The 27,359-nt window shown below is 43.2% G+C and overlaps 1 protein-coding gene across 2 annotated transcripts in view; it reads left to right on the top strand.

The window, feature by feature from the left end:
* The window catches only part of LOC138648876 (uncharacterized), a 42,511-nt gene extending 21,536 nt beyond the window's left edge, over positions 1–20,975 (top strand). For both annotated transcript variants that reach the window (XM_069738845.1, XM_069738846.1), the window contains 3 exons: positions 3,379–3,588; positions 11,657–11,870; positions 20,445–20,975. In XM_069738845.1, the coding sequence (XP_069594946.1) occupies positions 3,379–3,588; positions 11,657–11,870; positions 20,445–20,623 (603 nt within the window). In that variant the 3' untranslated portion in view covers positions 20,624–20,975. The remainder of the gene's footprint in view (positions 1–3,378; positions 3,589–11,656; positions 11,871–20,444) is intronic.
* Positions 20,976–27,359: the final 6,384 nt, after the last annotated feature.

A 27,359-nucleotide genomic window follows, 5' to 3' on the forward strand; every position in this document is an offset into this window, starting at 1 on the left:
CTTCATGGATGTGAGGACCTAATGTATAGGTCTGATCTTGTATGCACCATATATTTGTCAGGTAGAGGCACCAACACAATCTGTAACCAATTCCCAAAATTACAACAGGACATAATTTGTAGCCTAATGCCCCCCTTAGGAGCAACTGTTACCTCTGCATCCTTTTTCATTGTGCCATAACTTGACTCTTTGATCCCAATCTTCAATTAGTCCACTAACTATCAGAGTTCTAATTTGTCTTCTCGTACAGTCCAAATGGACCTTTTTGGCCTTGGTCTTGATGTTTTTACAAGATTTTGGAGATGTTCGTGGGCATTTTTGCCCTGTCATTCAGAATAATTGCATTTCAGAGGCCATGCACTGATGTCCAGGCTCACAATCTCCCGCCCAATTTGTCCCACGAGTGTTGGATGGGGTTGAAATCCGGTCTATGTGTGGCTGGTCTTGTTCTTCAACAGCAAATTTTCCCAACCATGTCTTTAAGGACCTTATGCAAAGGGAACAGAAAAAGGCCTTCAAACTGGACCAAGAAAGCTGGAAGCTACAATTATCCAAAAATGCCAAAACCTACTGGAACTAAGGGGCCGAGGCCAACAAATGAAAATCCTCCCCATAGTAATATCTTTCCTCCACCAAACACTAAAGCAGGCACAATGCAGTCGAGCAGGTAACAATCTTCTGGCATTCACCAAACCCAGACTCCTCCATAAGACGTCAGATGGAGAAGTGTGATTGTCACTGCACAGAACACTTCTCCACAAAAAGAACTGACTTGTTACACCGATGGCTCCCATTATATTGATGCTTTCGAACAAGCCATAATTCTTTTGTAAAAGCAGACGTTATGACGAGGGGCTGGAGGAACTTGAATTAACAATAATTTTGTCCACATAATATTCTTGTTAGAAGTTTCGCTTCTAGTGGGACACCACTGTCTGCTATTGTACAGTAGCTTCCAGAGGTGGCAGAGTGCCTAGAAGTCTGTAGCACATACATGCAGGGACTCTGTAGGGCCTGCGGGGTCTGTGCACACAGTTTTGCCATGTGCACGAATCTAAGAAAACCAGGGAGAACTTTACAGTAGATATTGACTCTCTTGCCACCGCTACCGCCATCCACCAACCACATTGCAATTCTAGAAAAAAAAAAGGTTATGGTATTTGATCACAGACAATAACTTTCTCTGGCCAATATTTTGGTACAAACATCTTGTAGACATATAGCTGAGACATCCATGTTCCAAGATGCAAAGTTGCTTCATACACCAATATACCTTAGCTACCATGATATCCATTTGTTTATACAAGTCTGTGTGCAGAGACTATACCTATCCGGTGTGCGAACAAGAAAGAGGTCAACCGTGGTAAACGGCCATTAAATTAATGATATCCTGCCTTCATGTAGAAGGACCTCTTATACAAACAAGGCTTTTCTTTTTTCCCTTTTTTTTTTTATTTCCTTAAAGCTTTTATCTAAATGAGATCAGAGCAACTGGAATAAATACTGTATAATCTTCACATGAGAAGGGAACCTACGTCAGATGCATGCTCTCTGCTCCTGCAATGGCGTCATCTAATGTTATTCCTCTAGAAATTATAGTCTTTCACTTTTTTTGTTCGTGTTTTTTTTTTTTTTTTATAGCTGGGATATTATTGCAGTATCCATCTGTTCTTTAAAGATAGGCCGTCCTGTGTGTACATGAGGAATCTCGTAACATGACTTCTAGCCATCATTCAAGAGTTTCCCCATCTGCAACTATCTCTAATTTGCAGTTTTCTCGGAGCTACTGGGTGGATACCACCTCATGATGCTTCCTGCATTCAGCACGCGTGCACACACATTCATGCGCTCACACAAGGGATCCCTACTATCCTGTTTCTATGTAGCACATGTTTAGGAGAAGCAGCAGCATGGAGGACTGAGCAGTTCAATTTTCTAGCCAGTGACTGGGTGAGATCAAACGCATACTAGAAATCAGAAGCACTACCAGTCTGTGCGTGTGCCTATCGCTCTCCCTCTTGCTCAGAGGCAGCTGTAATCTGATACTTTAGTAAATCCTCTTGAGAGGTAGCTGTAATCTGATACTTTAGTAAATGCTCAAGAGGCAGCTGTAATCTGATACTTTAGTAAATCCTCTTGAGAGGCAGCTGTAATCTGATACTTTAGTAAATCCTCAAGAGGCAGCTGTAATCTGATACTTTAGATATGTCATTGGTCACAAACGGTAGCCAAATTTGTAGTCCTAATTTTCTACTTGGGATCCAAGCAGGAGAAGGGTACAGGTTGTTGATAAATAATTCCATAGGAATTAGACCTTGTGGCTCTATGGCACGTCCCAGCGGGGTTATCTTTGCCTAAAATGGGGCACCAGAGTTTAAGCGCTTAAAGAAGCCCTCCTACCATCAACATTTTTATCTTGACCCGGACATATTTTTCGAGGATGCCTACGACACTTGGCTAGCACAAGAGCATGCTCGAACACCTTCTCCCAGGACGTCCACTCATCACTACTGCCTAACCCATTGATATCAACAATATCAGCCAACAATTTAATATTGATAAAGGCCTGTAACTCTCCCATGAAAGTTGATGTCAAGGTAGGAGGGGAGAGGAATAAGGCTTTCGGGTGTTTCCTTTCAGACTGACAGTCCTTTTGATTTTGGTGAGCTAGGTACAGTCAAAAGTTGGGCAGCGGCTCTCTCGTAGAACACACCAGAGCACTCCTATGTACGAGAGAGTTGAGTGAGCTAGCTCCCGGAGATCAATCGCCCAAACTATTAGGCCAACAGCTAAAGCATATGGGGGCTTTAGAATAATGTTTGTAATCGACGGAACCAGTCACCTTGAGTTTTTTATTTTTCTTTGAAATCTTAGATTATTCCCATTTTAGTAAGACATAGTAAATCTTAATCATATGCCATAGCTTAACCGTTGCTCTGGGTTTGACCACCTGGATCCCAGTGATCCTGGGGATGGAGGATTGAATGGCTGCCTCCTCTTCAGTATTTCTTTTGCACAGGAATTTTTCCAACCTGCATCAGCAGGGCAACTCCATTCAAAATGGAGCTCGCTGTAGTTCTCTTCAAAGCCAGGTAGGAATGAGTGGGAACGTGCCGGGCTTTACCGCAAAGAGGCCAAAGCCTTTCATTCTCTGAATCAGAGGTTAGACCATTAAGTGATGGCCTAACCTATGGATAAGCCATCATCTAATATGATGGGAATATAAAATTTTACCCCCTTAATGTGGAAAGGGGTTCTGTGGGCGTCAAAACATTTGTCAGATTACGCAACTGAGAACAATGGCTGACTGAAAAGCTTTGTATCTATCTGATATTTTTTGTGTGTTTCTTAACTGTTTTTTCTAATTGTAACTCAAAGGTACCAACCCCTGAAATCCGTGCACACAATCTTTACTTCGATCTTTCGGCCTATGGGATTGATGTCTCCAGTAGCGGAAAAGACACATTAAATAAACCCGGCTTCCATCTAAAAATCTACGGGACCTTTCGTAATCGATATATGGCTTTAGCATGTCCTGCCTCTGATACCAAAGTTGTCAGATTTCTGATATACACTCCTAATTCTTCAGTAAGTACAATAGTAGTAGATGTTAACCAATGTAAAAAAGAAATAAATATTAATTTTTAATTTTTTTTTTTTTTGTATACTTCTTGGGTGTGGGATTTTACAGGAAGGTTTGTACTGCATACATATATACTGAGGACTCTCAATTCTAAATATTTTACTGCAAACATATACATCAGGCAGCCAGTCTAACGCTATACATGTAAAAATTGTAAATCCTATACACCATTGGGCCTCATTCAGACATCCAGCTTTTTTTAAATTATTTTTCACGAACCCATAGACTTTTTGTTGCATTGTTTGATCTGATATTCAGAGTAATATTGGCCATGTCTCCGCAACTTTGTATGGTCCACTGTCCGCAAAAAATCATGGACACGTGAGCAGCCATAGAGACTAACATAGGTATGGGTGGTATCCATGGAAAAAATAGATGGCACTGATGCGTGAATGGAACGCAAATGCTGGACACGGCAATCTTATGGTCCTTGGTGCCAGTGGGGTCCTAGTTCTTACAATCGTGAAAACAGAACCCAGCACACTTAATGGTGCTTCAACTGTGCTATCTTTACAACAAACACAATTGTAACGTCTGGCCTCCTTGATGAACTAATGCCTTTCTTTGACCTATGTTACGTTTCGACACCAGTTCGACCTTCATGAGATAATCTAATTGCAGCATCGTAATCTATTTCCTTACAACTCTTCTATCTTCTTTCAAACCTCGTCTTCTGTGGCATTCTGACGAAGATCCGATTGTGGCTGAAACGTTACCATTGTGTTTCTGGGACTTCTATAAATCCTTCAAACCTCGTCTTCTGTGGCATTCTGATGAAGATCCAATTGTGGCTCAAACGTTACCATTGTGTTTCTGGGACTTCTATAAATCCTCTGTTGTCTCCACCTCTTCTCCGGCACCGCAATGCTTTAACATACTTGTGAATAAAGTATAGGCGCACAGAATGGTGAGTGTTGTCTCCTTTCCTCTTGGACTTCTCTAAATTAATCACATCATTTTGGATGCCGAGTTCTTATTCCATAACCGTGCATAATGGAGTTTGTATGGACGAAACTACATTCCCCTCTGGCTTAATACCATGGAGTGCCGTAAGCATTTTATGTTCAATGTGACAGCAAAGATAATTTTCCCTTTAAGCAAGTCTTCTGGTAAATGCCATAATTGCAGGTCCAGAACTGTTTTGACAAAGGGGGACTTGTTTTTCTCCTACCATTATCCCGCTAGTAAGCTATTTTGTACTTAAACATTTCTACTCAGTGGTCAATGTGTTTTACTTTAGTTTTTTTTTTCTCAAATGGGAGGGGTGTAAACAGGAAAATTAGTGTAATTACCGCCATTAGGAGACCAGTAAGCACAAAATGAAAAATCTTCTATCTTAGGACCCTCGTTCCTCCTGGCATTTCTGCAGTCTGCGCTCCAGTCGCTTGAATTATCATTTACCTAACGAGATGGTAACGGTAGCCGTATAATCAGCGTGTGTTTATACATTCAGCAAACACATTTAATCCAGACTAAAAATAAAATCCCTTGTTGAAGATACTTTCAAGAAACTGTCGCCCACGGTGGATCCTTCTGCTGTCGAGACGAAATTAGAAATGGACACTGGGAGTTGTTTTTATTTTCAGTCTATCATGAGGAATTCTACATTTTATTATCTAATTTTATGTTGAAATTTTCTTAGGTGGATTGTCCTGTTAAACCAGTACGCAAAAGGTTTGGAGTATACAGTATGTGCTCCTAAAAAGGATTTTTCTATGTGACGGTGTTGGCTACTCCCAATAGTGATCACTAGCGAGAGGGTTATTTTATTTATTTTTACTCTAGGGCAGAGCTACTTTGAATTCACCGCTATCTCCACCCCCCGAGGAGCATTGCCAATAAGGCTCCACAAATGGTCTACGACTTGTGTGGCTGAAAGGAGAACACTTGGGTATATGCATTGACCACAAGTGGTTGGGGCTCCGGAAAAGGCGAGCTGTGCTATGCTGTTTCCATAGCTCTTGGTGGCTTTTGTGGGCGTTAACAGCCCTATCTGCATTTTTTTTTGGGGGGGGAGGGGGACTCCACCATCCTTTAGCCAGTATGTACATGAATGACTATTAGGGCTGGTTTCATGGTCAGTCCAGATCAACTGTGGGTCTACTTACCCTGACTGGACATCTTTCTAAAGTAATACAAAACCCGGCACTCAACTTTGTGGGGAGAAGAAGTAGATAATTTATTGTATCCCAAGACAATAAACGTTTTGGTCACAAAAAAGGTCCTTCGTCAGTAATGTATACTGGGATAGAGAGTGCTGGTGGCTATAGAGCCTGCCAAATAATACCTCGAGTGTCACGCTGGATATCGAAGGAAGAGAAATTTCAGCCTGTAAGATAGCTGGCATCGCGGTGTCCACCGCTGTGTAAGGACATCTTTCTAGGCATGAGGGTGCTAAGTTTAGGTCACAAGACCTGTTGCCAATCCTTGAGAAAACAGCCAAAACACAACCTATTAATTGCCTGTTCTATTACTTAAAGGGGTTGTCCAGATTTGGCATGAAAGTTTACAGTCGCGTCTAGCCAGAATCTGTCTGGGAGAATGCAACACAGGAGAATCCTGACAGCGCATAGGGTGCACAATGTGAGAATTCACAAGTCCACAGTCCAAAATGGGACAACTCCTTTTAAGGACAGTAATCAATACCTATTACCGGTATATGGAAAAATGTACTAATGGCTCCATATACGATATTAATTTAGACAGTTTGAAAATTGTCCAGATGCCTTTTCTCCATCTCCAGGATGGATTGATACTGAGCTGAGAACAGGAATTGACTTAACACAATTAATATTTTTTTTTATCCGATTTTTGTAAAATGATTGAGAGAGAAATTTGTCTGCTCTGCTCTGGAATTATAGTTTTATAAAGTATAAAAATCTTACACAGCACAGGGTCATGCCTTAGAGGTCATAGCAACAATAATGACAGATGTGTAAGAAGGGCACAGGTATGTATTTGTGTACTTGCGTTGCATATAAGCTGATAGACTTGGTGACTGCTAAGAGTTTTAAAAAAAATTTGCAACTTTTTGTGTTTTGGTTAATGTAGGAAGAGCAGCTCTGAAGCACAAACTTCACTTTTTACTGTGCAGACTTAAGATGACTAAACATGTGATGGCCATCTTCTCTAACTCCTTTATTTGGCCAAATGTTTAGGTCTTCTCTATGGAGAGGGGTCAAAGATGCAGCTAGAAACCTTTAGTTTATGGAAAATGAATGGGACGGGCCATTGAATTCAAAAGGTCTCCATGCATATTAGAAAAAAGTCTGCCAGACCCTCCAATTTTGATGGGACCTGCCGACTATCTAGCACGTAGACTCTTCGCAACAGCAGGTGGGAGAGAAGAATCAGGCTCTTGGAATTTAAAAACTGCTGATCCGTTTTCTTTCCAGGAGAGATGAGTCACTGTCAGTGGTGTTTGGCAGCGGCTTTCTCCACTATTCTGGTGAAAAATGCAGAGTGGGAGTCGGGAGAGAGAGTGGACGATGACTGAATATTTGGCCAGCTAAATGCTTCATCCTAATCTTCTTTGCCACAAATGTGCAGGTTCCCCCAACATGTAGATGGTCAGACTATCCCTTTGGAGGCAATTGGGCTTCACCGTGATAACCGTTTCAAAAACATAGTCTCAATGTTACATTAGGTGATTATTTAACGACCTTCAGCTTGATCATGAGCCATGGCAACTTCATGGATCAATGTCCTGTAGGAAGATCTATCTTGTGCAAGCCTAGATTTGTCCCACCAGGGTCTTCTCTCCACTTATCTTGATAGTATCAAGCCATTCGGTTGCTGGTCTTCCCCTTCGCCTTGGTCCTTCTATTCTTCCGACCATGATGTCCTTCCACAGTGATTGCTCTCTTCGTATGATGTGTCCAAAGTAGGCAAGTCGTAGCTTGGTCATCCTTGCTTTGTGACTTGCCTGGCTCGATTTAACCAAAAAAAGAAAAGCTCACAGGGCAAGAACGCTGGGGTCAGAATGATCAGATTCACACCACCCATTCCTGATAACATATTCCAGTCTGTGAGGAGACTGCCCATTCCCAGCTTGGTTGTGCATGGCTCGTTTCTATTCTTTTGCGTTATTTGCTGGATTCTTCTTGGCCACTGAAGTGTTTCATACTCAAATGCTTTTTCACAATGTGAATTTCTTATCTAAATCTGTTTAATGACCTTAAATGTTCCTGGGAGAGGATCGGCGTCTGTTTATTGCAACCGTCACAATAAATATATTGCTGTAGCTCTGTTTAGATATTGCTCTTGATTTGCGAGTGTGGTTTACGGACTCTAAACCAAATATTTCCCTCGCGCTCTCTATTATCTTGAAAAAACTGTACCTTATTGTCCAAAGGGTCCACCATGAAATATCTCTTTATTCAAAGGCAATGGGAAGTGGACAAGCACACAGCAAATGATCTTATCAAGCTTATCTATAAAATACAAGAACAATCTGTGCCGTGATCACATCAATGGAAGAAATGGACGCATGGACAGAGGAGCTTGGCTTAGCTAAAAAGGAGACGGGGCTTAAGATGGCTTCATAAATTTGCCCTAAGTTCTGGTAATCATTGGTGATCGGAGACTATGGAGCACACCAGCGGCCACCACCATAGCAGATGGCATGTGATCGGTAGGGAAGTTGGGTGTTGGAACCCCACCAATGTGATATCGTTGGCCTATCCTATGGATGGGTCATTAATAAGTTAGTCATGGAGGCCATATAACATGGGGTGACCAGACCCTCATCTAAAAGTCATTTTGGCTGGCTTTAACCTTTCAGTTCCCAAATGGTCAAAGCGTGAACATAATCCAGCTGCCAGGTATAGCCATTGTCAGCGCTTTACATGTTTACTAGTGTATGATGGAAATTGTTCCATTATATAAATAGAATTGTAAAAAATCCCTGATGTATGTGCCTTTAAGACACAGCTGGAACTCTGAATATGATTTATAAACTCTTTTATAAAGTAAACTGCTTTTCAAGTGTTTTTCCGAAGACCCTATTTTAGTGCTTAGTAAGAATTCGGTTTCCACTAATGGTTCCTTTCAATTGCCAGAAAATACAGTACACACCAAAAGTTTGGACACATCTTCTCATTTAAAGATTTTTTTTTTCTGTATTTTCATGACTATGCTCCATTTCTGCAGAGCAAGTTCAAACTTGGGTTAAGATGTCAACTTTTATAGCATTTATTTAAAGAGATATACTAGGAAGAAAGCAAAAATTGAAGAAAATCTCATAAAATAAGGGCAGGTGCAGACAATTGTATGTTTTTCTTATCTGAGCGAATCGGGTCAATTATGCAAATTGCACTCTGATCAGAGTATGATCGGATTCTTTCTTATGAAGAAAGAATTGTCAGTTTGCGGAAATGTGACTGCACTCAGAGATGCCATCAGTGCAGTCTTATGGTTTCCACACACATTGCATTATAGAGTGCGATCAAATAGTGGTGGATCAAACTTTGGCATGCTTTGTTTTGTTTTCGGCTTTTTTTTTACCCTGGACTGGCTCTGTTCGAGGACAGCCCTATAGAATAACATGGGCCGAGTGCTATCTGTCAAAGTGATGGATAGAACTCGTCCAGTTATTACGGTCATCTGTAGAAGCCCTAACTTTACCTAATGAATACTTGGTTCCTTCAGCACCACAACTCTTGTGCACTCTGCCGACCTATGCTTTACTTAGTTGCACCAGTCATATGTCGTATATACACATGACCGCTGCAGCCAATCACTGGCCTCGGTAATCCTGTGTTGTCCGCTTTGGCAGGAGCACAGAGGCTGGTGATTGGCTGCTGCAGTCATGTGTTTTATATGTAGAGATGAGCGAACGTGCTCTGATGAGCTGTTATTCAAGCATGCTCGGGTGCTAACAAGAAATCACTGCATGTGTTGTGACTGTCGAACAACCGCGAGCCATGCTGTCGTTGGGACTCAGACATATTTGAAAAGTCCGTAGACACTCGGCTAGCACACGAACATGGCCCATCACTATTTATATGGCATGTGACCACTGCAATTTAGTAAACAAAGACCAGTGGGGAACACCAAAGATGGGGCGCTGGAGAGAGGGCACATTCATCAGTAAGGTGTGGTGGTTGCTGCTTGTGGTTGCTGCTTGTTGTTTTTTATTGTACTGTGATACGAAGGAACATTTTAGAGAAATAGACACCTATAAAGTCCACCTTTTGTAAGCAGTTGACCAAAACCAGGGCATAATCCTAGAAGTGCAGAGGTAGCAGTCACTCGTGCCCTGGTGTAACCTATACTGGATAAAAATATACATGCAACACTTGCTTTTTTTTCTCCCATAGGTGGATTGAGGCACACGGAAAATAAAAGTGCGTTCCCTCTATTTCTCTGAATGGAGAATGAGCACTCGAGCATTGTTGACATTTAAAGGGACTAAGTATGCCACCATATAATGATCACTGGGGGTCCATCCTCTGGGGCTCATACAGACCTGGTGAATGCTGCATACCCTTTATTTATTTTTAATAGTCTCTGATCTGCAGGCAGGAGGAGGAGATGAATGAATATATATATATATATATATATATATATATATATATATATATATATATATATATATATATATATATATATATATATATATAATGTATATATATAATCATATTTTATTTATTTTTTTTTTTTTGTAGGAAAAGTTTCAGTGAACATGCAGTGTCATAGAGGCAAGACTGTCAATCACTGATGGGACTCCTGCCCACCGGACTTCTATACATGCAGCGATGGAAAGTCTTTCCTGTATGACGCTGTATGTAGTAATGGTTGTAGAGACATGATCGAACAGCCCACTGGACTCTTATTCATACCAACACCAGGGATTTCAATGAATAAAATACAACTTAGACTAAATATTTTTTTCCAACAAGATCATTTTACTCCTTTTCTTCTTTATATTGTGCTGTCCACAATTGGACTGAATGTGCAACAGGAGAGGTTCCCTTTAACTGAGCAGGCGGGGGAAGCCCTGTGCAGAGGAAAAATCATGCAGGGTATCCAGCACTGAGGCACCACCGCCTATTCATTCCCAGAATCGGGGAGTCCCAGAAGTAAAACCCATATTATGATGCTAGGTTCCCTGGAGAGGACGCTGCATCCCCTTTACTGGGGGATGGTTGTTCAGCTGAGTAGTGCTGGTCACAGTTATCCTGCACAGCGGAGCTACCTGGATGTGCAGGGAACTACAGCCAGAACTATTTCCTTGTATGATGGAAAACTTAAAAGGACCCGTCACCAAATATTGTCCATACAGTTTTTGCGAAATGGGCCATTTTAGCTAGTGTTAATTCTTATGGTCTCTTTCCAAGGGAGATTTGTTACCGGATCCTCGGGGGCGTGTCTTTAGGATACTCCCCATTGCCTTGTGACCTAAAGATTAAAATAAATAAATATATATATATATATATATATATATATATATAAAGAGATAATAAGAATATATATCTCTATCTATCTCTGGAAACATGTCACTTTTGACTTACTGACAGGTCTTCTTTATAGGTGATGCATCGAAGTGGACACTTTTTCTGTAAGGTTCCAGAGGTCTGTTCCCCAGGGGTCACTAACTGAGCCATCACTTACTGAGGTCAGAATGCCCATCAACACCAGTAATGAGACTTTCGTGCTCATTTATAGAGGATCGGTCCATAAAGTTTGCATTAATGGTTCCATATAATCAGTGAGTTTCTTTGGTTGAACAAAAATCACTGTGTTCTTTTCTAATAAAGTGATTAAGGTCCGTCTGGAATTTCCTATTCTAGAGATCCACACCCAAAACTTTTCACCTCCAGGCCACGATTAGACGTGGCAGCATAAAAGTGGATCTCAGTATTTAGAATGTTATTGTTGGTGTACAAGTATCACAACTTTATTTTAGAGGAGAAAAAAAAAACGCTAAATAAAAAAACAAACTTTATTTTGGAGCACACGCTTGATAACTAGTCTTTTATCACCATACTAAGTCATTCCTTCTATCTTCAGGTCATGAAAAACATTTTTCACCAGTCGTTCAACGCTTACAAGACCGATATCGAGCCGCGAATGAGTGACCTCACTCTCCCGCGCCTACAGTGTAGTCGCCGACTATTTGAGATTATGTTGTCCCACAGGAGGGTGACTTCCGCCTTCATTGAAGGGGACAACGTTGTGGTCACGCTGGAAGGAGAAGCTGCTCGTGTTCTCAATTTCGATACTGGTAAGTCTTGGCTCAGTTCTCTTCTATTGTTTTACCATAAGAAATTATCTTTCTAGGTAATAATGAAAAAAATGAAGGCTAATTTCTTGAAATGGCACCAATTTAGTCAATAGGTTGTTTGGTTTTCGTTTGTCCTACACCAAGGAAGTAGGTAACAATCTTTTCCCCATACCTTAAAGGCTACTAATTTTCATCTCCTATCAGACTCCTAATTGTCTGATAGGACCCCTCTCCACCAATCGCTTGAACGGGGGTCCTGTATTTCTTGTGTAAATGGATCTGTATTGCAGGATCACGACTACACTCCATTTGCAGTCTATGGAAACAGTGGTCATGTGTGTGTGAACTACCTTCCATCGTGCTTATGAGCGGGGGTCCCGTGTCCTCCAAATGAGTAGAGGCCCAGTAATTGGATCACACAATTATCAGATGGATAGATAAATGACCATTCACTTTATTCTTCCATGAATAAATACAGCAATTCGGCAGATTGCCTCTTCAGAGATGAAGAGGACTAGAACTCTAGAATGCCACCTGTTGGTGGCGCTATAGAGTTCTAGTCCTCTTCCTATCTGAAGAGGAAATTTACATATTTTAATTTCGGAGGAGCATGCAAGGCTCATCCTCATACTGGGATGTCACTCCACAAGGAGAAAACTTACCCCTTAGATTACAGCAATTCTAGAAAAAATCCAGGCAAAACTCATGTCTAGTCCAGAGACTGAGCAGGTGGTGCATGTGTAAGGAGAGGGGAAATGCCCACATTCCCTACTTGAAGAAACAAGTATATTGTTGCAATATGACATGTCATGTATAATGCGAATTATGTGCATTACAGATGTTAGTATATTGATAGTGTGTGTAGTTTAAAGGGAACCTGTCACCCCGAAAATAGCGGGTGAGGTAATCCCACCGTCATCAGGGGCTTATCTGCAGCATTCTGTAATGCTGTAGATAAGCCCCCGATGTTACCTGAAAAAGGAGAAAAAGACGTTAGATTATACTCACCCAGAGGCGGTCCCGCTGCTGGTCAGGTCGGATGGGCGTCTCCGGTCCGCTCCGGCGCCTCCTATCTTCTTTCCATGACGTCCTCTTCTGATCTTCAGCCACGGCTCCGGCGCAGGCGTACTTTGCTCTGCCCTCTTGAGGGCAGAGGATAGTACTGCAGTGCGCAGGCGCCGGAAAGGTCAGAGGCCCGGCGCCTGCGCACTGCAGTACTTTGTCTGCCCTCAAGAGGGCAGAGCAAAGTACGCCTGCGCCGGAGCCGTGGCTGAAGATCAGAAGAGAACGTCATGGAAAGAAGATAGAAGGTGCCGGAGCGGACCGGAGACGCCCATCCGACCTGACCAGCAGCGGGACCGCCCCTGGGTGAGTATAATCTAACGTCTTTTTCTCCTTTTTCAGGTAACATCGGGGGCTTATCTACAGCATTACAGAATGCTGCAGATAAGCCCCTGATGCCGGTGGGATTACCTCACCCACGATTTTCGGGGTGACAGGTTCCCTTTAACAGCGGTGATGGTGAGTTAATGTTTGGGACTAGCCCAGACAGTGATCTACCAATACAAGTCCTGGAAGAGGCCACCTAGCCGAAAGGCCCAAAGATTAACTCCTGAAGGTAATGGGCCCAGACAGGACTGAGTATGTGAGAAGAGTAGGAAGTTCCGAAGGGGAGTTCTAGAGCGTCCACACTAGAGGCGATAAGTACCAGCCATACTAAAACTCCGGATAAGCAGATGGCTCTTGCTAAGCAGGACCATAGTATCCAGCAGGGTTGTGGTGAAGTAGTGAGGAACGGTGGAAACAGAGGCAAAGTAGAAAGGCCTACTATGTGCGTTGCCAGAAGACTGCTGCGTGCGCGTGCCTCTATAAACCGCCGTGCCCGCAGATTTAAAGGGCCTGTGGCCTTGTTAGCGGGGGAGCGCCGGATGAGCGGGTGCCGCCAGCCCGCGGCCCACAGTGCATCGTGGTCCAGCGGGAACATGCCTGGTTGGGCAGATATCAATCCAGGCCTGCCACCCATTGTCCTAACACAGGTCAACCCTTGTACCTTACGTTATGGCTGGCAGTGACTGCCCTGCTCACTAGTGCCATCCTTCTGTAACTGCAGGTGTCCTCTTCTGGTCAACGTCTTCTAGCGTATTTTCAGTGCTTGACTGTTGGCAGGTGTCTCCTAAGCCTGGGGCACACAGGACTGGGTTCCGATTCTCGACTGGATTGTCTGACCTTGGTGACTTGGCCGGCGTGGTGACAAAAGTTCTGGTCTTCACCAGCGCAGTCTGGACTCTGGTTCTTGACTAGCATAGTTTGGGTCTCTCATCATGTTACATTTGCCTTGTCTGGTGGTGAACGGCACCTTGGTGGCGCATGGTTTTCTGCTGCAACCTATCGCACTCGCTTTAGTTTCATCTTAGGTCATGTCTGCACCGCTCCTCTTCTTGGCTACAAATCACCCCCCCTACGGGTGGCAAGCAAGGCTTTTAAATCCTGGAACTCTGTCATGCAAGGCACCTAACCAGGTTCAGCACAAGAACTGCCTCCCCTGCAATTCTTCTGGTGCCAGTTAGTTTTGCCTAGTTTTGTCTAGCCAGCAAATGGCAGTCTTTCCTCACTAATGTCACACCACACAGGAGGTCTTCTGAGGTACCATCGCTTCCTCTTACACTGGCAAAGCAGCATAATCTGTTACATAGGCCTAAACTGGTGTAGCTGCCTCGCAGAAAGTCCACACCCAGCCTGGAAGCCCACCTTCATATAACGTTCTGGGGCGCAATAGACTAACATGTCGCCCACGGCTCCCGTCCCACACCACGTCACATGTTGTCTGGTCAGGACAGCTGCATCATCTGGTTTCAAAATGGCCGCCAATGCCTTCATCAGAGCTTTAGCATTTTTGTATCCTCATGAACTGGAGCATATTTCTGCTCTGTTCAACCCCTGATTTGTAAAGAACTGAAATATGGCACCAAAGGCATCTACTATATGCACCTAAAATAAAAATGGGGAAATTTTCCATCTGATGCCATGGCACCTGGGCAACATCGAGAACTTGTTGTTGTGAAGGCTCCATGTGCAGCCCTTGAGCTTACAGTTCTGAGGATTTAAAGGGTCTTCCAGCCCTAGAACAACATTTTTATGTAAAATTTTTGAAGGCTAAAAAATGTTCTAAAATAATGACTGCTCAATGTTCAGAACATGGCTCTTTGCACTCAGTAGTGGCTGTTTTCATGACTGAATCTCACTGTATGCACTGCTGGTGCCATCACCGGAGTATTGTCACAAAGTGCTGCATGTGAGGATTCCCAAGTCTGGAGTAACTCGAAGGCTGGACAGTCCCTTTAAGGACCAAGAACAGAATAGGTGAATTATGTCGTCTGTGCTGTTCCCCTATAATGTTCCATTATGTGTTGGATACCTGGGACTTGTCTGACTATTGTGCTGTAATCTGACTAATGACTGCACCAACAGTTTGTGCGTTCGACTTTTACGAGACTTTATCATTTTTGTTTCTTACAGGAATTACATTAATGGAAATCAATAAGCGTATTTTAATGTCAGGAAAGCTGTTACTGGCCAACTTATGCCACGGGTTTATGGACTGCAGTTATGTATTATGACTCTGCAGTTTTCTTCTGGCAAGCCTGCGGAAGTCTAAATATATCTTGGCATTTTCCTTTAATGTGAACGGTCACTGGGTTATTGCAGAGCTCCATCTTCTGCCTGAAATCACAATGTACAGGGGGAGTTTCCTTTTAATACAATTACTTGGCTCACTGGTGTATGTGTAATATCTGCCCTCCTCTTCTGTCCTCCTCTTCTGTCCTTCTTTCTCCTGTCCTTCTTTCTTCTGTCCTTCTTTCTTCTGTCCTTCTTTCTTCTGTCCTTCTTTCTTCTGTCCTTTCTTTCTTCTGTCCTTTCTTTCTTCTGTCCTCCTTCCTTCTTTCTTCTGTCCTCCTCCTTCTTTCTTCTGTCCTCCTTCTGTCCGCCTACTTTCTTCTGTCCTTCTTCTTTCTTCTGTCCTCCTTCTTTCTTTTGTCCTCCTTCTTTCTTCTGTCCTTTTGTCATCTTCTTCTGTCCTCTTCTCTATCCTATACATTTTAAGTGATCAGTATTTGAATACCTATAGGTGTTGCTATAAGGAAGTACATGGATCACTTGAGCAGGGGACTTCTTCCTCAAGGGTCCCAAAGTAACTGGTCAGCATTCCCCCACTCCCCCGATTTGCCAATCACCTGTACTAGAGACTTGTGCCTTCCCATTTAAATGGAGCACGGGTTGCACCTTTTATTAGAGTAGTAATGGAATCTCTATCAAACGTCTATAGAGATGAGCTCTCCACCCTCCTGTCAAGATCACACCTCACCACCTGCACGCTTGACCCGCTCCCGTCCCACCTCATCCCTAACCTTTCCACAATCTTCATCCCAACCCTAACACACCTCTTCAACCTCTCACTCACAACAGGTGTCTTCCCCTCATCCTTCAAGCATGCCAAGATCAAACCCATCCTCAAAAAGCCCTCCCTCGACCCATCCTCTGTCTAGCTATCGCCCGATATCTCTTCTCCCTTATGCCTCCAAATTGCTGGAGCAACACGTCCATCTTGAACTGTCCTCCCACCTCTCCTCCTGCTCCCTCTTTGATCGGTTACAATCAGGCTTCCGTTCCCATCACTCAACTGAAACTTCCCTAACTAAAGTCACCAATGACCTACTAACTGCCAGGAGCAAGCGACACTACTCTGTCCTCCTTCTCCTGGACCTGTCTTCTTCCTTTGACACTGGACCACTCCTTTTGTTACAAATCCTCTCATCTCTTGGCATCACAGACTTGGCCCTTTCCTGGATCTCGTCATATCTGACAGACCGAACATTCAGTGTCTCCCTCCCCCATACCACCTCCTCACTTCGCCCCTTGTCAGTCGGTGTTCCTCAAGGCTCTGTTCTAGGACCCCTACTCTTCTCCATCTACACTTTCGACCTGGGACAGCTCATAGAATCCCACGGTATGCAGTACCATCTCTACGCTGACGACACGCAGATTTACCTATCCGGACCTGACCTCACCTCCTTACTTACCAAAATCCCGCGCTGTCAGTCTGCTATTTCAGCCTTCTTTTCTGGTCGCTTTCTACAACTGAACATGGACAAAACAGAATTCATCATCTTTCCCCCATCTCACTCTACCCCTCCACCAGACCTATCCATCAATGTCAATGGGTGTTCACTTTCCACAGTCCCACACGCCCGGTGCCTCGGGGTGATCCTCGACACTGCCCTCTTTCAAGCCACATATCCAAGCCCTTGCCTCCTCCTGCCGTCTCAAACTAAAAAATATTTCCCGGATCCGTGCTTTCCTTGACCGCGACACCGCTAAAACGCTAGAGCATGCCCTTATCATCTCCCGCCTTGACTACTGCAACCTCCTACTCTCTGGACTCCCCTCTAGCACTCTGGCACCACTCCAATCCATCCTACACTCTGCTGCCCGACTAATCTACCTGTCTTCCGCTATTCCCCAGCCTCTCCCCTATGTCAAGCCCTTCACTGGCTTCCTATCGCCCAGAGACTCCAGTTCAAAACCCTCACAATGACATACAAAGCCATCCACAACCTGTCTCCTCCATACATCTGTGACATGGTCTCCCGGTACCTACCTACACGCAACCTCCGATCCTCTCAAGACCACCTTCTCTACTCCCCTCTCATCTCTTCTTCCCACAACCGCATCCAAGATTTCTCCCGTGCTTCCCCCATACTCTGGAACTCTCTACCCCAACACATCAGACTCTTGCCTACCGTAGAAACCTTCAAAAAGAACCTGAAGACTTACCTCTTCCGACAAGCCTACAGCCTGTAGTGATCCTGAAGTTACTGAACAGCCGCACAACCAGCTCTACCCTCTCCTAGTGTATCCTCACCCACCCCCTGCAGACTGTGAGCCCTCGCGGGCAGGGTCCTCCCTCCTTATGTACCCGTGTGCCTTATTTGCTCATGTTTAATGTACTTGTCTATATTTGCCCCGTAGTCACATGTAAAGCACAATGGAACAAATGGCGCTATAAAAATGTATAATAATAATATAGAGATTGCATGGATTGGCAGTACACGCATGAGACATGACTTTTTTTTATATACCAAGAACAGCACCAAATGGGTCTAAAGATGATGTTCCATATTGCAGTTCTAGCTTACTTGCTTCAAGTGAACTAATCTGCAGTACCAGACACAAACTGTGGACTGGTGTGGTGCTGTTTCAGCAAAGAAAAAAAAATCCTGTACACAGAATTCTCTGCTTACATTCAATAACTAGAAAACTTCGTCAGGGGACTTTCCTTCTCCTCTTGAAGTCAAGGTCTTAGATGTGGTACCAACACTTTCCAGTCGGGGAGATCTGGTGTCTCCTGATACATGTTCCTGTTCATTCAAAGTAAACGGAGAATCAAAATATTAAGAAAAAAAAATTCTGTAAATCAATAGTATGCATGAAAATTTATAGTGTGAGCATGGCCTTACTCATAGTAACAGTATTTGGTCAGTATTTTACATCAGTATTTGTAAGCCAAAACCAGGAGTGGATCAATCGGAGGAAAAGTATAATAGAAACACGTCACCACTTCTGTATTTTTCACCACCTCCTGGTTTTGACTTACAGATACTGATGGGGAATACTGATTATATATTGAATGTGTGAACGTGGCCTAAGGCAAAACTACGCCAGAAACTAGTCAGTGTTTCCTATAACCAGCATGCGGATTTTAATTTTATAACTTGGATAAAAATCTTCAAGCTTTATTCCATTTATTCCTAGATGTGCTGAAATAATTTTTTTTTCTACTATATATTCATGAAACTAAGAAACGTTATAATAGATGTTATGAGAAAAATCCACTTCTTTCTCTTCCTGGAATTTAATCAATTTAATTTATTTTGAAAATTATCAATTCATTGGAAAATCTGTATTCACTGAAGACAGATTTTCTCTATTAGAAGATTGATGATACTTGGTGCTCATGAAGTTCTATGGAGAGCTTGCGTTAGAATGTCTGTCGGCCTCTAGCTCCTTTTTCTCCATAGAATTTTAAAAGCACCAACTGTCATATTTTATCTAGGTCAATGAATACAGATTTCCCCCATGATTTGAGAATGAAATATCAGTCCAGGAGAAGAAACAAGCAGGAATACTAATTCAAATCACCAGCTTTGTTTCCCTTTTAAATGTAAAAGTGAGCAGAGCAGGGCTAACCCTTGAAGGGTCCATTGTGTCAGGCCAAGTGGAAGATTCTCTGGCCAATCCCAGCATGATTGGTAACACTCTCACTTGGTAAAGTCCCACACTACCTCCTCATCTCGGCTTCTCTGGTGTCCCTCAAGGCTCTGTCCTAGGACCTCTTCTCAATCTATATCCTTGGCCTGGGACAACGCATAAAGTCCTATGGCTGCCAGTACCATCTATATGTCGATGACATTTAGATCTACCTCTCTGGCCCAGATGTCACTTCTCTGCTGTTCAGAATCCCAGAGTATCTATCAGCCATATCCTCCTCCTCCTCTCGCTTCCTCAAGCTCATTATGGACAAATCTGAACTCATTATCTTTCCTCCATCTCACATATCTTCCCTACCTGATCTCTCTATCACAATATATTAAATCATGCATTCCCCTGTCCTGGAAATCCGGTGCCTCTGAGTAACCCTTGACTCTGCCCTGTCCTTCAAACCGCCTCCTCCGCCACCTCCTGTCGCCTCCAGCTCAAAAATATTTCCAGAATCCATCCTTTCCTCAACCCTTACTCTACCAAAATGCTTGTGCATGCCCTAATCATCTCCTGCCTCGACTACTGCAGCATCCTCCTCTGTGGCCTACCTTCTGACACTCTCGCTCCCCTCCAGTCCGTCCTTAACTCTGCTGCCCGACTAATTAATATCTCTCCTCGCTACACTCCTGCTTCCCCTCTTTGCAAATCCCTTCACTGGCTCCCAATTTCCCAGCGAATCCAGTTAAAGCTACAAACACTGAACTACAAAGCCATCCATAACCTTTCTCCTCCGTAGATTTCCAAACTAATCTCTCAAGATCTTCCCTCACGTAATCTCCGGTCCTCCGAAGACCTTCTTCTCTCCTCCACGCTTATTCACTCCTCTCCCAATCACCTCCAAGATTTCTCCTGAATGCTCCCCATCTTCTGGAATTCTATGCCATGACTCATCCGGTTATCCACCATATTTGGATTCTTCAGGTGGAACCTAAAAACCCATCTCTTCAAAAAAACTAACAGCCTGCCCTGGCCATGCGGCCACCTCAACACAATCGGAGCTACTGCAACCCCCGACCTACTGTCTCCTTTCCCATAATCCTGTAGAATGTAAGCCCGCAAGGTAGGGTCCTCTTCCCTCTGTATCAGTCTGTCATTGATAGTTTGTTTACTGTAAGTGATATTTGTATTTTGATGTAACCCTGTCTCATGTACAGCACCATGGAATTAATGGTGCTATAGAAATGAATAAATAAAAATTGTTTAATTCTATATCTCGTTTTTTACATGGTTTTTCCCACCTGTCTGCTGTCTTTTCAGGTTGCGGTGTCAACCTCGGCCTCCGTGGCCTGGAATCATCGGAACAGTTCATTTATAAAGTAGCCATAGCCGTGGACCAGAGCGACGTCTTCGAAGCCTTGGCAGCCAAAATCAAGCACTCCAAGCAAGTGGTGGAAGAGTTCAAGCTTCATGGACTTGAGACTTCAGTATTTGAATAAACTATTGGTCAAAGTCCAGGTCGAGACTGAAGGTCAAATTCCCATCTGGGCATCCAGTTCTTGAATGTGAATTACTTTTTACATTTTTTTTTTCTTTTTTATGGAGAACATTTTGATTTAACCAAATAATTATCACGAAATAGAAATCTGCACAACTCGTCAATAGTATAATACGGAGATTGTGGTACTAATAAAGGGCTGGAGGTGAATTTATATTTATCTGCTGTTTTTGTGTATTTTGTCTTTTCTTTTTATTTATAATCGAAAAACCTTTTTTTCTTAGTTATTTTAATCATTTTCCACTGGATTTTTTTTTTTCATTAATTGAAAATAAAAGTAAATGCAAAGAATTCACCTTGATTGGCCTACTTTTCTGATTTTTGTTCCATATAGGAGAATAAAACTACATTTACACTGAAAGATGATCAAGAATGAGTGTTCTTAGAAGCCCTCGTTCGATTATTTTCCCATGTAAACAGGCTGCTGATCACTAGATGAATGAGCGTTAATTCGTTGGGTGAAACGACTTTTTGTGGATGGATCCTTATTCTCCACATTACATCGTCTCGTGTAAACAGGACTCGCACTGCCGAGAACAATGGCGGCCTATGCATACTGAATGATCTAGTAAAAAATGCTCAGTGTGCATTGTTTTCCATGGTCTGGCAGTGTAAACAGGCTATTAATGACCACCGATCAGTAAATGTTTACCGATCAGCTGTCGTTTAGTGCTGGCAGCCGATCATTGTAAACTGACCCTTTCGACTACCTTCCATTGAGGTTAAGTAGTCTAAGTGCCCCCCTAGTATACTTACTATAAATGACAACGTAAAAACCACACACTGCCCTTGGGTCGAAAGGAACAAAGTTTCACCAAACGGCAAAATGTACACCGTAGGCAAAGCTGAGTGCTCGTTATTTTTGTTTTTGTATTTTTTGAGGGCAAAATTTCTTCTTTGGTTTAGTAGTGGACAATTGTTTTTGTTTTTATTTTTTTAAAGCAAACTTTAAGCACCCTAGTGAATTGAGGTTTTGGATTGAATCGAGCAAATTGGATCAGAATCAAATTGTGACGTTATTCTTATGTATCGTAGAGGGCTACACATTTGGAGACTACTGGTAAAGAGATAGACATGGTCCTCTTCACTTTTTCTCATGGCTTGACCTATTAGGAGATGGTAAGCTTTGATTCGGAGGGAGGGGGGAAGCAAAACACACTTTTCTGAGATTCCGACTAAGATGTTTATGCAATTCATGACCGAGTGACCACCCAGTGGATGTGATTTTGGTTGCCGCCTGTGGAGTATTTTGCAGTTTTTTATTTTTTTTTTCATTATTATTGAATTTGTATTGTGAGAAATTAAGTTCTCAACAATATTTGTGCAAATGTTATGGTAGAGGCTTCTGAAAAAGTGAGAACTAACAGTATCAGCACATTATTTGCTTGTTAATGTTAAAACAAAAAAAAAAAACCTGAAAAAATGTAAAATTTTGTCTTGAAAAATTTTTGAACCAAAATTTAGTTTATTTGCTAATATGTATACTACGTACAAACGAAGGTCTTGTCCTTCATACGTGGCCGGCCAAGGTCGCATTACAGACTGTGTGTGGCCTTGGGCGAGACGGACTGTGCCTTCTGGAAAAATGTCAACACCTGGAGCTTTATTTTGGCTGAGATCTGTATTTCTATATTTATTCCAGAGTTTCTTTGCGTCTCTGAAATGACTAAATATTTTAATTCCTTCTTTATATTTTAAACATGATTTTTTTTTTATTAAGTCCACATCAGACTAAAGTCGCCAACTCCAAAATGATGAGTCAAATGCTGAAAAAATTGCTGTTATAATATCTACAGTAAATAGTGATCCTTTATAAAGCATGAATGGGGCGCCTCTAGCCAGAGATGACACTTTATGCGGGAGTTGCAGATGTTCTGTGCTCTTGTCCTACAGATGAAGATGGCAGTGGCAGGCCTGTTTTCTCCTGTGATGTATATATGTACTCCATCTCCAGTGTCTCTTATGGTATAAACACCAGCCCCAGTATTTCCATTGTGATGTACATGCTCCAGCCCTGCTGTCTCCAATGTGATGTAGATACTCCAGCCCTGATGTCTCCCGTGTGATGGCAGCACTATTTGGTCACTGTGTGACAGCACTATACAGAATTCATCATCTTTCCCCACCTCACTCTACCCCTCCACCCGACCTATCCATCAATGTCAATGGCTGCTCTCTTTCCCCGGTCCCGCATGCTCGGTGTCTTGGGGTGATCCTTGACTCTACCCTCTCTTTCAAGCCACATATCCAAGCCCTTGCCTCCTCTTGCTGATTCCAACTCAAAAACATTTTCCCGGATCCGTGCATTCCTTGACCATGAAACCTCAAAAACACTAATACATGCCCTTATCTCCCGCCTCGACTACTGCAACCTCCTACTCTCTGGCCTCCCCTCTAGCACTCTGGCACCACTCCAATCCATCCTACACTTTGCTGCCCGACTAATCTACCTGTCTCCCCGTTACTCCCCAGCCTCTCCTCTCTGCCAGGCCCTTCACTGGCTTCCTATTGCCCAGAAGCTACTGTTCAAAACGCTAACAATGACATACAAAGCCATTCACAATCTGACTCCTCCATACATCTGTGATATGGTCTCCCATTACCTACCTACACGCAACCTCCGATCATCTCATGATCTCCTGCTCTACTCTTCTCTCATCTCTTCTTCCCACAACCGCATCCAAGACTTCTCCCGTGCTTCCCCCATACTCTGGAACTCTCTACCCCAACACATCAGACTCTCGCCTACCACGGAAACCTTCAAAAAGAACCTGAAGACCCACCTCTTCTGACAAGCCTACAACCTGCAGTGATGCCCAGTCTACTGAACCGCTGCATGACCAGCTCTACCCTCTCCTAGTGTATCCTCACCCATCCCCTGTAGACTGTGAGCCCTCGCGGGCAGGGTCCTCTCTCCTCCTGTACTTGTGTATGCCTTGTTTTACTCCTGTTTATTGTACTTGTCTATATTTGCCCCGTTCACATGTAAAGCGCCATGGAATAAATGGCGCTATAAAAATGTATAATAATAAATAATAATTTGGTCACTGTGTGGCAGCACTATTTGGTCACTGTATAGTGGTAACATTCAGCTGCTGTATAATGGTTCTATTCTGCTATTATTTTGTGGTTTCCATTAAATCCTGTTTTTAGGTGACTTCATATCATGCTTATTGTATAAGGTATATAGCAATATTCTGCACCATTGTCTCATTTGATATAGGTGTGGTATTGTAAATGCATTATACTACGGTATTATTTTGAAGTGTTTTATGCTGGGGCAACATTATACGGGTAGTAGAGAAAATGTGGAATACAGCTCCCCAATCTGGCATTTTGGGTCAGGGAAGGTCTGGAGTTACAATCCTGTAGACCAGGAGCAATGGTAATTCAAGCAGCTGGTCAAGAAAAAAACAAATAAAAAATCCCAATCCTGTACTGCGATAACATCTGAAAACCTGAGGCTTTTCTTATTGCTACAGCACAGAAATAAGTGTTTTAATTAGGAATATATATATATACAGTGGGGCAAAAAAGTATTTAGTCAGTCAGCAATAGTGCAAGTTCCACCACTTAAAAAGATGAGAAGCGTCTGTAATTTACATCATAGGTAGACCTCAACTATGGGAGACAAACTGAGAAAAAAAAATCCAGAAAATCACATTGTCTGTTTTTTTAACACTTTATTTGCATATTATGGTGGAAAATAAGTATTTGGTCAGAAACAAACAATCAAGATTTCTGGCTCTCACAGACCTGTAACTTCTTTTAGAGTCTCCTCTTTCCTCCACTTATTACCTGTAGTAATGGCACCTGTTTAAACTTGTTATCAGTATAAAAAGACACCTGTGCACACCCTCAAACAGTCTGACTCCAAACTCCACTATGGTGAAGACCAAAGAGCTGTCAAAGGACACCAGAAACAAAATTGTAGCCCTGCACCAGGCTGGGAAGACTGAATCTGCAATAGCCAACCAGCTTGGAGTGAAGAAATCAACAGTTTGAGCAATAATTAGAAAATGGAAGACATACAAGACCACTGATAATCTCCCTCGTTCTGGGGCTCCACGCAAAATCCCACCCCGTGGGGTCAGAATGATCACAAGAACGGTGAGCAAAAATCCCAGAACCATGCGGGGGGACCTAGTGAATGAACTGCAGAGAGCTGGGACCAATGTAACAAGGCCTACCATAAGTAACACACTACGCCACCATGGACTCAGATCCTGCAGTGCCAGACGTGTCCCACTGCTTTAAGCCAGTACATGTCCGGGCCCGTCTGAAGTTTGCTAGAGAGCATTTGGATGATCCAGAGGAGTTTTGGGAGAATGTCCTATAGTCTGATGAAACCAAACTGGAACTGTTTGGTAGAAACACAACTTGTCGTGTTTGGAGGAAAAAGAATACTGAGTTGCATCCATCAAACACCATACCTACTGTAAAGCATGGTTGTGGAAACATCATGCTTTGGGGCTGTTTCTCTGCAAAGGGGCCAGGATGACTGATCCGGGTACATGAAAGAATGAATGGGGCCATGTATCGTGAGATTTTGAGTGCAAACCTCCTTCCATCAGCAAGGGCATTGAAGATGAAACGTGGCTGGGTCTTTCAACATGACAATGATCCAAAGCACACCACCAGGGCAACGAAGGAGTGGCTTCGTAAGAAGCATTTCAAGGTCCTGGAGTGGCCTAGCCAGTCTCCAGATCTCAACCCTATAGAAAACCTTTGGAGGGAGTTGAAAGTCCGTGTTGCCAAGCGAAAAGCCAAAAACATCACTGCTCTAGAGGAGATCTGCATGGAGGAATGGGCCAACATACCGACAACAGTGTGTGGCAACCTTGTGAAGACTTACAGAAAACGTTTGACCTCTGTCATTGCCAACAAAGGATATATTACAAAGTATTGAGATGAAATTTTGTTTCTGACCAAATACTTATTTTCCACCATAATATGCAAATAAAATGTTAAAAAAATAGACAATGTGATTTTCTGGATTTTTTTTTCTCAGTTTGTCTCCCATAGTTGAGGTCTACCTATGATGTAAATTACAGACGCCTCTCATGTTTTTAAGTGGTGGAACTTGCACTATTGCTGACTGACTAAATACTTTTTTGCCCCACTGTATATACTAGCTATTGAACCCGTTCTACGCCCGGGTGGCGAGCATTTATATTGGTATATGGTCTGCCATCCTGCGCCCGTTCTGTCATGTGCTGCTGCCATCCTGCGCCCGTTCTGTCATGTGCTGCTGCCATCCTGCGCCCATTCTGTCATGTGCTGCTGCCATCCTGCGCCCGTTCTGTCATGCGCTGCTGCCATCCTGCGCCCGTTCTGTCATGTGCTGCCATCCTGCGCCACTATTGTATTATATGCCCCCGTATGCTGCTGCCATATAAAAAAAAAAAAAAATACCATACTCACCTATCGTCCGGCTCCACTGCAGGTGTGTCTTCAAGAAAATGGCGCCGGAAAGCGCGGACTGTGCAGGCGCCGATTCCGGCAGCAGGAATCGGCGCCTGCGTAGTCCGCGCTTTCCGGCGCCATTTTCTTGAACACACACTCCGGCTCCTCTGCCTGTGACTGGACTCTGTCACAGCAGAGGAGCCGGAAGACGGAGCCGCACGCAGCGCTGGAACGGAGGACAGGTGAATATACTTACCCTCCCTCCTGGCGCGTCCACGGTCCCTGGCTCTCCGGTGGAGATCGCGGTATGCGTTCAGTGCTTACGCATACTGCGATCTCCTGGGAGCGTCACTCTGTGGGGGCCAGACTGCGCCGGCGCTTGCGCCTGCGCAGTCTATAAAGGCTTCGGACAGAGTGACGCTCCCAGCGTTATAATATAGATATATATATATATATCATTTTTTTATTTTTTTTTAATGCTGATTGGTGGAATTTTTGCATCCACTATTATTCAGGGAGTTGAGCTTGCACTTGTAGTACTTTTCTTTCTACATGCAATGTCTCATAGTGACCATTAGATGGAATGATTGAGACACGCAGAAAATTTCAAAGGCAATCTGCCCCTTTCTATGAAAGAGCTCATTATAAGAAATATGTATATGTCTTCGGCCCATGACGGGTCGCTTTGCCTTCTGCGTAGTTGCAATTTTTGCATATTTTTTTTTTCTCTGCATGAATTTGCTTTAATTGATTTTGAAATTACTATTTATATTCTGCTATAAATGTGAAAAACCCTTTGAAGAGCCTGAAAAACCTTTTTCTTGTGTTTCTTAAGGACTCTGGACTCCTCGCTTTCCAGAGAAACAGCACAATCAATCGGTTCTGCAGCAGCTGGAGCAACCTTTACTTATCTATATAATAAATCCCAGGCTGCTGCAGAACTTCTTTAAACAATCTTATCCTATTCACAACAGAAATGCCTATCTAGAGTGAGACCCCTTCTCTCGTGACCTGTGGGGGCCGAAGCAGCCATCATATATCACCACGAATGGGTGACTTGTTTCTGGGGCAATTCCTATAAGGAGGGTGTAATTTTAATGATGTTCTGCAGCAGCTGGGATTTATTTGTAGTCCCTAAGAAAACATCCGACGTTGAGTCCAGACTTCATCTGCCGTTTACCCATGGCACAGACCGACCGAGATCTCTGCTGTGATAAATTAGGTGGTCGAGAGAGAGAAAACGCTTTATATATCCAGAGGTGTTTTTTTTT

The sequence above is a fragment of the Ranitomeya imitator genome, chromosome 9, assembly GCF_032444005.1.
Source record: "Ranitomeya imitator isolate aRanImi1 chromosome 9, aRanImi1.pri, whole genome shotgun sequence".
Taxonomy (NCBI): domain Eukaryota; kingdom Metazoa; phylum Chordata; class Amphibia; order Anura; family Dendrobatidae; genus Ranitomeya; species Ranitomeya imitator.